Source organism: Emydura macquarii, unplaced genomic scaffold (assembly GCF_026122565.2).
Source record: "Emydura macquarii macquarii isolate MOO-44397 ecotype Brisbane River unplaced genomic scaffold, CSIRO-AGI_Emac_v2 contig_2676, whole genome shotgun sequence".
Classification (NCBI taxonomy): Eukaryota; Metazoa; Chordata; order Testudines; family Chelidae; genus Emydura; species Emydura macquarii.
In genome coordinates this window covers 10,803,642-10,818,576 of record NW_027132813.1, presented here as the reverse complement: position 1 = coordinate 10,818,576, position 14,935 = coordinate 10,803,642, and the positions used below count along the sequence as shown (strand labels likewise).

The 14,935-nt window shown below is 39.9% G+C and overlaps 1 protein-coding gene across 1 annotated transcript in view; it reads left to right on the top strand.

The window, feature by feature from the left end:
• DNAH14 (dynein axonemal heavy chain 14) overlaps positions 1-14,935 on the top strand; it is a 584,657-nt gene that overhangs the window by 386,469 nt on the left and 183,253 nt on the right. Inside the window, exons 64-67 of the mRNA XM_067564773.1 lie at positions 1,498-1,610; positions 6,920-7,117; positions 8,852-9,013; positions 10,974-11,165. Of these exons, the coding sequence (XP_067420874.1) occupies positions 1,498-1,610; positions 6,920-7,117; positions 8,852-9,013; positions 10,974-11,165 (665 nt within the window). The remainder of the gene's footprint in view (positions 1-1,497; positions 1,611-6,919; positions 7,118-8,851; positions 9,014-10,973; positions 11,166-14,935) is intronic.

Sequence of the window (14,935 nt, the reverse complement as noted above, 5' to 3'; positions counted from 1 at the left end):
AATGAAATACCTCTTAAAACCTTAAAAATAGAAATTCCTTTTTGATCAGATTAATAAGTAATAATACACTTCCAAAATTATATGAGAATTTCACTAACTGACTTGTTGCCAATGATCCGTAGTACAAATTCTGCCTTCACTTCTCTGTACCTGTCAGTTCAGAGTTCCCCAAATTCAGAGATACATTGGTGTAGTTCTGCTGTGGGTGGAGTTGATTTGTCAGACTTGTACATGCTGTTTGTGTCTCCTGTGTGCTGTAGAGCACAGCTTCTCACAAGCTCCCAGCATACAGTTAGGGGAGAAGCAGTGCTGAAACCATTAAAGAGGATGGAGTTGGCAAGGTGACATGTAAAAGAGGAATAGGGAAAAATAAGTGCTGAGAGGTAGAGATGGATGGTAATGTGTAGATTCTTCAAAGTGAGGATAAGGAACTTGAACTTTCTGCAGAAAGAGATGGAAGCTACTAGGATGAATTGAATGGTAGGAATGACAAATGAAGTGGACAACAAAGAAGAATAATTTAGCTGTAGTATATTGAATGGATTGGAGAAGGAAAAAGAGCAAGACATAGAGACTAGAGAGGAGGATGTTGCTGTAATATTTGCAAGAGATAGCCAGGGTGCAGACCAAACGTTTTTAGTGAGGACATACAAAGGGGTAAACATCAATTTATTTGACATCAGCCTGTATCTTGGCTGTTATATTGTATATGGACCAAATTCTGCCTACAGATAAGCTCACATTGAAATTAATAGAAGTTACTTGCACATTAGTATTGGCAGAAGTATATACAATATATTCAAGTATATATATATTTTTCAAAATAATAAACACAATTAGCATCACATCTCAGCCATAGGCTACTTTTTTAAATTTAAAAATTAATCAGAGTACAAGTGATTCTGTTAAACATCTTCACAAGTTATATTTCTGCTCAAAGAAGTCAACAGATATGTCTAACTCTGATATATGCTCCCATTTTCTTATGCTGTCTCCCTATTCCCCATAGACCAATGCTATCCCCACAACAGTTTCAACACCTTTTAATAAAAACAAGGACATTTCTACACAAACATGTTCATTAACTAAAAGTTAAAGTAGTACAAGTATATTTTTTGCTTCTGGTCAAGCTGGAATTACAGTTTTTCATTAAGTATTTCAGTGAATTGGCTTCCTGTCCCAAGATCTGGGGTGACATCGTGACCCCATTTCAGTTAATAGGAATTTTACCATTGATGTCAGTGAGGCTAGGATTGCACTCTGATACTGCACAAAATTGAAAAATGGTGAAATCTCTATAAGTGGCTTTATGAGAAAGGCAGTCAAGAGGGCAGGAAAGAGAAGAAATAAATGCCTATTATCTATCATCATTTTTCTAATTATGGGAATTGATCTGTGTCTCCCAGCTCTTCTAGGTATGTACCCCAGGGTAGCTCCTTCCCCTTACTTATCTACTATAAATACCACTTGCCATGTGCAGGTGCTTTCTTATTGAAGTGAGCTTGTCCTTTTTGCTTCCTCAGACCTCAATGGTGTTCTTTAAAGAAGCTGTAGAACACACTACAAGGGCTGCTAGAGTATTTCGACAACCAGGTGGCCACATGATGCAAGTAAGAAAATTCATTTTTTTAATGTTTACATAATTCTACATTTAAAAAATTTAAGCATCGCAGTGGAAGTGGGGGGTTTTATGCAGAACTTCCACTTGTTGTTCTTACTAAGAAGATTCTCCTAAACCATATTACTTTCTAGCATCTCTCCGTGTTCTTCCTGATAAAATGCAAGATAAAATCAGAGTTAACACTTGTTTCTTTTGAGGTTGCCTTCAAACCTTCATAGTAAGACGCACAGTATGTCATTTGGTACCAAAGCATTCCTTTGAGGCATGAGCGAGGAGCTACAGATGTCAAGGGCCAAAGTCTTTGTACAAAAGAAGATGGTACTGTTGGCAACCTCTACTGCTGCTTCAGTACACAGTAATCCAGCAAGTGCCACCGCACTTTGCACTATGCTCGGTTCCACAGAGGCTTCTATGTCTGGGACTATCAAGTTTCTGCACATTTTCATTCACTATCCCAGGAGTTCAGATTCTCCAGAGACTTATTCATTGCCAACAAACTTGAGTCTCCCTTATTGAGCTCAGTTAGACCCCCGATACCACAGCTTGCATAATCCCTAGTATCTCATCTATCACTAGTACCACTGGGTTCCCTGGTATCCAGGGGGATGGATAGACAGATGAACACTCCACCATCATTTGCCCCCCTTTGGACAATGCAGATAATAGCTCTTCAGACTCTCAAATGTCTGTTCACGACTCCTTTGCTTATCATTCTAGGCTTGACTTTTGTGAACCTGCTTCCTCAAGGAATACTTAAAGACCCATGTGAATTCAATCAGTCTAGTCAGCATCCTCCTTCATATGGCCAAGCCTGAATGCCTCCTCCATTTCATTATGTCTTTCCCCAATGGCTATTCTAGGATCCCTGGGCAGCCTGCCATCAGATGTTCTCCAAGGCACCTAGCTCTCAATGGACATCAAAGATGACAATCTTATGTTCCCTCTGTTCCCTCATATCAATCTCCACCACAGGAAGAAATATGAGGAGCAAGAAAGAGGGGCTGATGAGGATGCCATTTCTCAAGTGAATATTTCACCATCCTCCCTGAATGAAGCCGTTATGCCTCCTCCATCTCATGTACATGATTTAAACAGTTTCAGAATTTGATGAAGAGAGTGGCACATACTCTTCAAATACTGTTAGAAGTAGTCCAGGGGCCCAGCATAAGCTTCTTTGTACACTTTCTTCAGCATGAATGGCACTGCCTGTAAATAAAGAATTGTTGAAACCTGCCAAGACAATCTGGCAAAACCCAACCATTAAGAGGGCAGGTTAAAAAGTACTATGTCCAGTCTAACGGTTCTCATAGTTTTATTTTCCCATCCTGCCCCTAACTCTTTGGTGGTCGATGCAGTCAATGAATGAAACAGGAAGCATCATTCAAAGACCACCTGGCATAATAAGAACCAAAAGCAGTTAGACCTTTTAGATCATAAGAGCTACTCATCTGTCACTCTGCAATTCAGAATTGCTAATTGCCAGGCGATTCTTGCTAAATACAATCACGTCAGCTGTACAAAATTCCAATTCTTTATTGAACATCTTCCACAAGAACACAAGGAACAGTTTAAGACTATCATTGCTGAGGTCCAGCTCCTGACAAGAATAACTTTACAAGCTTCTCTTAACTCAGCTGACACCATAGCTCATTCCATCTTGACATTTGCAGTTATGGGCCAAGCCTCATGGCTACAGTCCTCAGGATGCCCACATGAGGTCCAAAATATTATAGAATATCTTCCCTGTGATGGGCTCAAGTTGTTTAATGAGTCAGTTGATGAGTCTTCACATTCTCTTAAGAGCCCAAGGGCAACCCTTTGCTCACTGGGCATGTACACACCTGCAAACAAAAGAAGAATTAGTCAGTCTTAGGCAATCTAGAGATCCCATGCGTTTCAATTTTCTGCCTATTACAGATCACCAGAATCACCTAAAAAGAAACCCAGAATGTGGAAGGAAAAATTCTGAACTACTTCACCTGTATCAGTGCAACAGCCATCATCAGTCAAGCATTCGTTTTCATGCCTTGGTTGAGAGTCAAGAACATCCCCTTGTTCTGGATCTAATGCTGCATCATCTGACCTAATCCGTCCTCCAACCTTTTGGAAATCATCTCTCTCATTTCCACACCTCTTGGGAGCAGATTACTTCTAACAGACAGGTTTTAGAGATTATAAAATTAGGCTACTCCATCCATTTCCACTCCATACTTCCCTTCCCTCTCCATTTTCAGGTACCTGTCTCTCAAACTTTTTCTGAGACAAGAGGTTCTGTCCCTCCTCTGCATTAGAGCTGTGGAATCAGTTTCCTTTCAATGCAGAGGAAGGTGATTCTATTACAAATACTTCCTGGTCCTCAAAAGAGAAGAATAGATGGAGACTGCTCCCTGCATGTTCACAGCAGTTGTGGAGATAATTGCCGCACAGCTTCATCGATGGGGAGTGATCATCTTCTCCTATCTCGATGGTTGGCTTCTCAGAGGACATTTCTACAATGAAGTTTGAAGTGCTGTCAAGAAAGCTATAACCCTATTCAATATGCTTAGCCTTCAGTACAATACCAGGAAGTCCTCCCTCTTATCCATGCAATGGATAGAGCTCATAGGGACTATTCTCAATGCAATGACATCCAGAGTTTACCTACCAGAGAATTCCTCACTCTGTCTCATTTAATCTGCTGAGTTGAATTAAATTCTGAGGTCACTGCCAGCTCAAGTCTATAATTCCTTGCCCTATGACAGCATGGATCTTTGTCACCTACATGCTCTCACCTACATCTCACCTACACCTAGACCTGGCTGAAAACAGTTTATAACTCCAGCAGACACCATCTAAACAAACATTTTTTCATTCCATGTCATATGCTACTTTCCCTTGACTTGTGGAAGAATCCAGACATGGTATGCTCAGGAGTAACATCAACCTCTCCTCCCCACTGTCATGGTGGCTTCAGACACATCCCTTCTAGAATGTGGCACTCATCTGCAAGATCATACTATCTAGGGAAGCTGGACCATTCAGGAGTCCATCCTTCATGTGGACATTTGGAGCTCAGGGTCATAACTTCCCTCTCATGATAGAAAGTCAGTCCCTCCAAATAATGACAGACATAAGGGCCAGTATGGACTATATAAATCGTCATAGGCATACAGATACCTGGCATGAAGCTGCAGTGCACATGCTCAGAAGCAGAAACATAGGTGATTAGGGAACTTTTACTGCAAAAAAATTAGACAGAGAGTGATTTTTAGGTACCTACAGGGTTCAAGGGCAACTAACCAGGGATTTTGTGAATCCCAGTGGGGTCTAATTCTGTGATTTAGGGGGCCGAAGTGGCAGTTAGACGCCTAAATCCTTTTGTGACTCTAGCTCTAAATACACTTGCCTGCTCTTTATTACAGTATCTGATGATGATTTAGGAGGCAAGATGGTTTACTTGAGGAATTGTGGGAGTTTGCTAACCCGGACTACCTTTGTGTTGTGGACCTGGAGAAGGCTTATAATTGCATTTTCCGAGATGTCCTGTGGGAAGTGCTGTGGGAATATGAGGTGCCAGTGCCACTACTGTGTGCTATCCAGTCCCGCTATTCCCAGAATGAGAGTTGTGTCCACATTCTTGGCATTGTCAAGTTCATTCAAGGTGGGCATTGTACTGTGCCAAGGGTGCGCCCTGTTCCCATTCCTGTTTGTGATCTTCATGGAGAGGATATCAAGGTGCAGCCCTGTTGGGAACTGTATCTGATATGGGAACTTGAAGGTGCCATCTCTGCTCTTAGATGATGTTATCCTTCTTGCATCTTCAGACTGTGATTTCCGACATGCACTTTAACACTTCGCTGCCAAGTATGAAGCGGCTGGGACGAGAATCAGCACCTCCTAATCAGAGGTCATGGTTTTTGCCCAGAAGAAAGTGGAGTATTCGCTACAGATGAAGGGGGAGCAGCTGCCCTTTATAGAAGAGTTTAAGTATCTAGGGCTCTTGTTCATGAGTGATGGTAAGCAGGAGTGTGAGATTGACCAGCAGATTAGCATGGTAGTGGCAGTGATGCAGGAGCTGTACCAATCCGTGGTGGTGAAGCAGGAGCTAAGTTTTCGGCCCAAGCTCTCGGTTTACAGGTCAATCTATGCTCCTGTCTTTACCTATGGTCATGAACTTTGGGTAATGACCAAAAGGATGAGATTGTGGGTACAAGTGGAAGAAATGAAGTTACTCTGCAGGGTGGCTGGGCTGACTCTCTGAGTTAGGGAGAGTGGCTCACCTATTTAGGAGAGCCTCTGAGTAGAGCCACTATTCTTCCAGATTGAGAAGAGTCACCTGAGGTGGTTTGGGCACTTGATAAGGATGCCTACTGGTAGGCTTCCTTTGGAACTATACGGAGCACATCCCACTGCGAGGAGGTCCCAAGGCCGACCCAGGAAACATTGGAGGGATTATATCTCCTGGCTGGCCTGGGAATACCTGGGAATCCCCCTGAAGGAGCTGGAACCTGTTACCAAGGAAAGGGAGGTTTGGTACTCCTTAATCTTCATCCTGACACTGTGACCCTCACCAGGAAAAGTGGCATAAAGCAAAAGAAGAAGAAGCAGCAGCTATGGCAAGAGCCTGAAGTTAGAAGATCTAGGTTCTGTTTTTGTCTATACCAGTGACTCATTTTGTGACTGTAGGCAGACAGCTTAACCTTTCTATGCCTCAGTGTATCTGTCTGTAAAATGAGATTAATACTATTTATCTGCTCTTCTAAAAAGTGTTGAAACTTTTGTGGATTAATATCTCCATCCAAAGGTAAATGTTATTAATAATGAATTCAGAATTGCCTCAAGTGAATGGAACTGTTCAAGGGGGTTTAAATGTCTCTCATGTCCTTCTGTGTAGCATTTATGTTAACTCTGTACTCTAAATGAAGCAAATAAACTGGTGCATAGAAAAAGTCGAGACATCTGCATGCTACCTTCCAGAGCTACACACTCAAGTGGCATAACTGCTGCAGCAATATCTGCTGACCTGAAAGTCATATTTGTAGTTGTATGCAGTGTTGTTGCAGCAGTGTTGGTTCCAGGAGAAAAGCAAGCTGGGTGAAGTAATAACTTTTATTGGACCATCTTCTCTCAGCAACAGAATAAAAGATATTACCTCACCGATCTTGTCTCTCTAATATCTATAGTTGTACAGTTATTTAATTTTATATTTTTCCTTCTCAGTGTACTACATTGTGAAAGGGTTCTCAAACCATCTGCATGAGTATGTGTGTGTGTATGTGTATATATGTATATAAAAAAGTAACTGATATTTTTCTTCAGGTTGGCCTGGATGGAAATGGGAAAATAACCTGTGCAACCCTAGCCTGTTACTTATCAAACTGTAGTCTCTTTAGATTGTGTGTTACCCGCAGTTACAGCTACACAGATTTCAGAGAGGACCTGAAAAGCATCTATAGACAAACAGGGCTGGAAGGCCTGAACACTGTTTTTCTCATCACTGATTCAGATATAGTTCAGGTAAACACTTTATTACATCTGCTACATGATGTTTTTACTAAAGTTAGAACACATGCATGCATACTTGTTTTAGAATTCTATCTTTGTGCAGACACAAGCATGTTTTGTAGAAACAAATGGAGATCATGGGCTGAAAATCGGGCTCTTTAAAAGTTTGGTCCTACATCCTTTTAAAATTAATAACAAAACTCCTATTGACTTCAGTGGTGAAGTATTGGGCTCCAACCATATGCTATATAGTGAGAAACTTTCTTTTTCCTAAACTGTGTTTTTATTTCACACTGATGTGAAAAAATAGGCACCAATTTGAACAGAAAGAGGGAAATGCAATTATCATAAACTTCAATAAGTGTGATTAGTTACCAAATAGTTGAAAGAACTAAGTATTTGATTATATGGTTCAAAAGGCACTTGTGGCCATGAGTTTCATGTACCTGCATGCATCATTATGTTTAATTTTTTGAATTTGTGTATATTATATGTATGTGCCAAATGAAGACATGAACCTAATATTTGGTACTATCAGTGACTGGGTATCATCTAAACATTTCTCAAGACTTTGTTCTGGTCCTTGTGCAGAGCAAATCTCTTTGCTCTGACAACTGGACTGGAAACCTGATGGTCAGAGGCAATAAGAGAATGGCCTCTTTTGTGGTATTTCTTTTTCCAGTTTTAGCCAAAAAGCAGGGTGAGAAAACATATGAAAATTATGAAATAACCTAAAGTTTTTTTTCATTTTAGAGAAGCTTCAGGTTTTATTTGAGTTGCGGGCGAAGATTTGGGTTAATTCCTCTTTTTCTAAACTGGTCCACCCATCCTAATGGTAATCTAAATACAGTAATGCTTAGCACTGCAGATTTTTGATAAAAAAAAAGAAGTGATAAATCATAGAGCAGTCCTGGTAAATTTAGTAAAAGTCATGTGTTTAGAGGAAAATGGTGTGTAAAGTCACAGTATGAAAAGTCAGCTATGCCTCTTTAAATACAGTCTACATAAATCCCTCCATCACCGCTACCTCATTCTTGTCCTGCAGAGGGAGCACTGACCACCCACAGTAGCTTCCTCTGCTCCAGGACTGCAAACCTAATCCCTGCCCAGTGCAGAGGAGAGGCCCTGGGGCAGATCTGGGAGAGCTGGAGAGCATCTCTGCCCTGCACTCACCCACAGAAGTGGCTCCTGTCCCATGGGACTGGGCCAGGCGCCTCAATCCAGGGATTGCAACCTGGCACACAACTTTGCAGAACCACTCAGGTTTGGCCTGGCCACCCCTCTGTCATGACAAAAATGTGACTGAGCCAAACCTGAGTGAGTAGTGCTGTGACTCTGACCTGTCATAATGCCACTCGCTCAAATTTGGCTTGGCAATCATGTCAAACCTGAGCAGCACGGCAACCCTTTGCACCAGGTCATATAGGATGAGGGGAAGGGGGGAGCAGGCTTGCTCTCCAGCTCCTCGCCATGCCCAGCCTCTTCTGCACATGGAGTTGGTGGCCTGTTTAGAATCTTCCCACCACATACTGGTTCGTGATCCACTGTTTGGAAAGCTCCCCTTTATTAAAATCACAGACACAAATAAAAGTCACAGATAAATAGAAAAATCACAGTATCTGTGAGATTTTTACCACTGTAACAAATCTGCAGCCCAAAAAATGCTTTATGTTATAATGTATTAGTTTTACAAGGAAATAAGTAACAAGCTATGCACGGATTGCTAATTGCTGTTCTTTACCCCAGGAATCTTTTTTAGAACATCTGAGTTGCATTCTCAATTCTGGAGAAGTGCTTGATTTGTTTGATAAGGAGGAATTGGAAGGTATTGTTGTGAAGCTTACAGCTGTTGCCGAAAAGGCTAACTACTCTAACAGCAGAGAAACTATTCTTTCATTCTTCCTACAGGTACTATTTCAAATACATTAATTTTAAAGGATTTGAAACTTTTTTATCAAAATATCCAAGGGCTAGACCCTGTTCCGGTTGAACAGTAGCTTTGCCACTGTCATCAGTGTGTGAGCAAGAGCAGATAGCTGTAGCTAGGACTGCAGGCAACATTTTCAAACATGCCTACTTGGCTCAGGAATCTAAGTCAAAAGTTACTACAGCACTTAAATCACTCTTGAAAAATAGAACTTTGGAGTTTTGAAAATTTTCCTACATGTTTATATATTATTATGTATAATTTTTAAATAGTGGTAGTTTTGAATTTTAAAATTTATATTTTTCATCATATTTCACCCTTGGTTTTCCATTTAACCATCTAAGCTGCTTACTTAAGTATTTGATTCACTGAAATATTTTTTCTTCTTCATAAAAATAAAATAAAATAAATGGTATGTGTGACATTTCCTGAGATGCAGTCTGGACTGCTGTGTCCCCTTAGCTCTCCAGTCTGGAATGTTTTTTACACTGCTTTGGTGGTGAACGTCAACTCTTTCAGGCTCTGCTCACTTACAGCCACTAGCATGTAAAGTCACTCCCTGTGGAATACATGAATGCTATGTCCAGCCAGCCATGATTTACATACAGTGTGACACCCACATATCCCCAGTCCCAGCCTTGCACCCCAGAAATGTGCATCTCATACTGCTCTGTAGTCCCCTGGACAGTATAAATTCTTAGATAGTCTGACATTCCAACACTGGGTAATGTTTATGCACTAGGCTTGTTGACCTAAATAGAGATTCCCAAGCATTTCAATCAAAATATGGTGACTTAGATAAAACAATAAAACAAGTTTATTAATTAGAGAAAGATAGATTTTAAGTGATTACAGGTGATAAGGCTAAAAATCAGAATTGGTTACAAAAGAAATAAAAGGATAAACACGCAAGTTAATTCCTAAACTTTACCAAGGCTAATAGGTTTAAAAGCAAAAAGGAGTTTTTCTCATCACTTACTTACAACAGTCTGTGCTGGCTGGAAAACCTCCAGGCCAGGCCACTTCAACAATTCAATGAAGTTTCTTTTGTCTTTCAAGCAATGTAGTTGCCATCAGTGGAGATGGAGGGGAAGAGGTGAGGTGGAGATCAGTGTCTCCCATTCTTATATCCCACTCCTCTTTTTGAGGATTATCCCCCACTGAGGTACAAACGATCAGTCTTCCACATATGTGAGGTTTGAAGTCTTTATGGGAGGAAATGTAAATTCTTTATTTATACATTCCCCTCTGCTGGTGAATAGGCAATTAAGTAAGTAATGGCCCTTTAGCAGTTTGCTGATGTGCCAGTGTATCTTTGTCTTTGAGAAGTTGATTTGTGGGTGTTACCCAGAATTACAACATATTCCAGTAGCAATCATACAGTAAAATCTCATAGTTTTACACACATCTTAACAGAACAATGATATTCAGCAGACTATAAGCAGCTTATAAAAATGATATTCAGCAGATTTTCAAATGATAACTCACAAGGTATACTTTGTACAAAATATATCATAACCAAAAAATGGTGAACATGATTACAGGGTGTCACAGTATGTCAACAAATTTCCATCACAACCGAGGTCTGATTCTGCAGTCCATATGAATGTGTAACTCCTGTTCGCTCTAAGAATTATGCACGTGTAGGATTCAGGAATAAGGATATTATAAGCTAGTAAATTTGTGAAGTATTTGAGCTATCTGCCTTTTCTTTTAGGTATTTTAATATTTTGTACTGTGTTTTTTATAGTCGTAAATCCATATATTGTTGATCATGTATAGGTACAGTATCGTTGTCACTTAAAGACGAGAGTCTTATATTAGTAAAAAGTGGTAATCTTAACAATTTTTTAAAATAACATAATTCAAAACAGCAAACTGGTTTGGGAAAAGCGCCATGTAACTGTAATTCCTTCTCCCAAAATTAAACCTTTATTTCAGAGAGTGCGTAGCAAGCTTCATATTGTTTTGGCGACAAGTCCTGCAGGACTTAACTTCCGTCAACTTTGTCGGACATATCCTGCTATTGTTAATTGCTGTACAGTTGACTGGTATGACAACTGGCCTGAAGAAGCTCTCCTGCATGTTGCAAAAAGCTACTTTAGCCATGAGGACATTTGTGATGACAGTGAGGTAGTGTAAAAATAGAGCTTATCTTTTTTTTAACTATAGTTTTCCAGTTTTTTCAGTTATTGTGCACATGGTACCAAATTAAAATCTGGTTTAAGTGGGTACAAACAACATGGAAATTGCAGAGCCAAATTCAGTAGAGATTTAAATGGTAATATAAGTTTGAGCCTGATTCTTGCAATTGTTACATAAGTGCAAATCAGGAATAACTTCATTGAAGCCAATAGGATTAGGTGTAAAACCAGTATAACTGAGAAAAGAATCAGGCCCATAGAATGTATGTCAGAACACTGTTAAAACACCGATTTGATAAAAAGTGAGACCTTCATGCTTAGGTGGAAGAACAGGATGCAGTAGAAAAACCAGTTGTCAGGATGGTGTAAAATAAAATTATTACTACATAGCAAAAATGTATACAGTTATTTTTTCCCACTGCCACAGTGATGTACAATTTTTGGCTTTGTTTCTGGTGAATTTTGCAAAAGCTGTTTTGCTATAGAAAACTGATTTTCATTAAAGAAAATTTAACCAACCTACAATTGATGTGAAGTGAATTTTCATTTTTTGCAAAAACAGTGACTAGGAAAATTTTGCCATTCTCAATGTATACATGCATATTTTTCCAGGGCCTGATTGTCAAACATGATGGCTCCTCACTTACACTGGTACAAATCTATTGGCTTCATTTTTACCATTTTAAGACAGAATTTGACCTTTTGCATTCTCCAGTGTCCTCATGTGTAATAAAACTGTACAGGATTTCATTTGGCAACAAGAGCTATAATTCTGTTCAAGTGTCTTTTGCACATTTCCACTCATGGGACATGCCAACTGGTGCAGCGTAAATTGTGGAACCTTCTTATAACAGAGCCCCAGTAGGTATGTCTGCACTGCAATCAGTGTGGGAGCAGCACAGATGGACCTACTCTAGCTTTACCCACACTAACAAGAATAAAACTATCAGTGTAGATGCAGTGCCACAGGCATCAGTGCAAGCTGTGCAAGCATACTGGGGCCACTGGGTGTGTATTAATTTGGCTAGCCCACTTTGAAGCCCATGCTGCTGCATCTACCCTGCTATGTTTAGCTGTGCTAGTGCTGTAAAGCTAGTGCAGGTAGGTCTATCCATGCTGCTGTCACACCTCAGATTGCAGTATAGTTCTATTCTTAGAATGCTCATTCTTCCTTCTAACCTCTTCTCTTCCACTTTCCCAAACATTTTGGGGGCAGGGTTATAAAAAGAGAAGCAAAGGGACACAAGGAGAAATCTAGGGCCAGCATAGTTAAAGACAACAAGGAAAAGGTTTTTAAATATACTAGGAACAAAAAGAATCCAGATAATGGTATTGGTCCACTACTACATGGAAATGGAAGAATTATCAATAATAATGCAGAAAAGGTAGGAGTGTTCAATAAATATTTCTGTTCTGTATTTGGGGAAAAATATAATTGTAAATGAGGAATCATCGAGTGGGTGTGCTTCCAGAGGAGTCCTGTAGAGATCTGTTCTTTGCCTACATTATTTAATACTTATATCAGTGACCTGGAAGAAAACATAAAAACATCTTAGATATAGATTGCAGATGACACAAGAATTGGGGAGTGATAAATAATGAAGAGGGCAACCTGAATCACTTGGTAAAATGGGCACAAGCATACAATATGCCTTTTAATATTGCTAAATGTAAATGTATTCATCTAGGAACAAAGAATGTAGGTCATACATATAGGATGGAGGACTCTATCCTGGAAAGCAGTGAATCTGAAAAGATTTGGGGGTCATGGTCAATAATCATCTGAACATAAGCTTCCAATGTGACATTGTGCCCAAAGGAACTAAGTGAAACTGGATGCATAAAAAGGGGAATCTCAAAGGGGAGTAAAGCAGTTATAACTATATAACTATACAACTAGAGGTCACTGAAACGCACCACAAGCTGTTGTGAATTCTTCACACCACTGCCTCATTAAAAATAGCTTTACCAATTGACAAAGCGCTTTTGGAGCCAGCCAAAAACATCTGGCAAACACCAGCAACCATTTCACCCACTTGTAAGAGGATAGACAAAAAATATTACATCACCTCTAAAGGTATGGAATTTCTTTTTATCCACTTCCCCTTCTAACTCCTTTGTTATGGAGGCAGCAAATCAATGGAGCAAACAGCCCTAATATAAGTCTACACTGCAGAAAACAGGAAGAAAACAAAGAGTGGGACCGCTAAGCACTGGGGTTGGGGAGGAGGTTAAGGATAATCTAGGCATAGCCCAATATCTGAACAAATGCTTTGCCTCAGTTTTTAAAGAGGCTAATGAAGATCTTAGGGATAGTGTCAGGGGGGCTAATGGGACTGAGGATATGAAGGTAGAAATTACCAAATCTGAGGTAAAACCAAAATCAAACTGCTTAATGGGACTAAATCAGGGGGCCTGGATAATCTCCATCCAAGAATATTAAAGGAACTGGCATGTGAAATTGTAAGCCCATTAGCAATGATTTTTAATGAATCTGTAAACTCAGGAGTTGTACCATATGACTGGAAAATTGCTAACATAGTTCCTATTTTTAAGAAAGGGAAAAAAAGTGATCGAGGTAATTACAGGCCAGTTAGTTTGGCCTCAGTAATATGCAAAGTCTTGGAAAAATTTTGAAAAAGAAAGTAGTTAAGGACATGGAGGTTAACCGTAATTGGGACAAAATACAATATGGTTTTATAAAAGGTAGATCATGCTAGACCAACCTGATCTCCTTCTTTGAGAAGATAACAGATTTTTTTAAGATACAGGGAATGCAGTGGATCTAATTTACCTAGATTTCAGTAAGGCATTTGATATGGTTCCACATGGGGAATTATTAGTTAAATTGGAAAAGATGGAGATAAATATGAAAATTGGAAGGTAGATAAGGAACTGTTAAAGGAGAGACTACAATGAGTTATACAGAAAGATGAACTGTCAGGCTGGAGGGAGGTTACTAGTGGAGTTCTTCAGGGATCGGTCTTGGGACCAATCTTATTTAACCTTTTATTACCGACCTTGGCACAAAAAGTGAGAGTGTGCTAATAAAGTTTGCAGATGACACAAAATTGAGAGGTATTGGTAATACATAGAAAGACCATACAAGATGATCTGGATGACCTTGTAAACTGGAGTAATAGAAATAGGATGAAATTTAAGAGTGGAAAGTGCAAGGTCATACACTTAGGGACTAATAACAAGAACTTTTGCTATAAGCTGGGGATGCATCAGTTGGAAGTGACAGAGGAAGAGAAGGACTTGGCCTATTGGTTGATCACAGGATGACTATGGACTGCCAGTGTGATATGGCCATGAAAAAAGCTGATGCGGTCCTAGGATGCATCGGACAAAGTATTTCCAGTAGAGTTAGGGAGGTGTTAGTACCGTTATACAAGGTGTTGGTCAGATCTCATTTGGAATACTGTGTGCAGTTCTGGTCTACCATGTTTAAGAGAGATGAATTCAAACAGGAACAATTGAAGAGAGGAGCTGCTAGGATTATCCAAGGAATGGAAAACCTGCCTTATGAGAGGAGACTCAAAGAGCTTGGCTTGTTTAGCCTGACCAAAGGAAGGTGAAGGGGAGATATGATTGCTCTCTATAAATACATCAGAGGGATAAATACCAGGGAGGGAGAGGAGTTCTTTAAGTTCAGCACCAGCCACAAGAACAAGTGGATATAAACTGGCATCATGAAGTTTAGATTTGAAATTAGATGAAGGTTTCTGACCATCAGAGGAGTGAAGTTCTGGAACA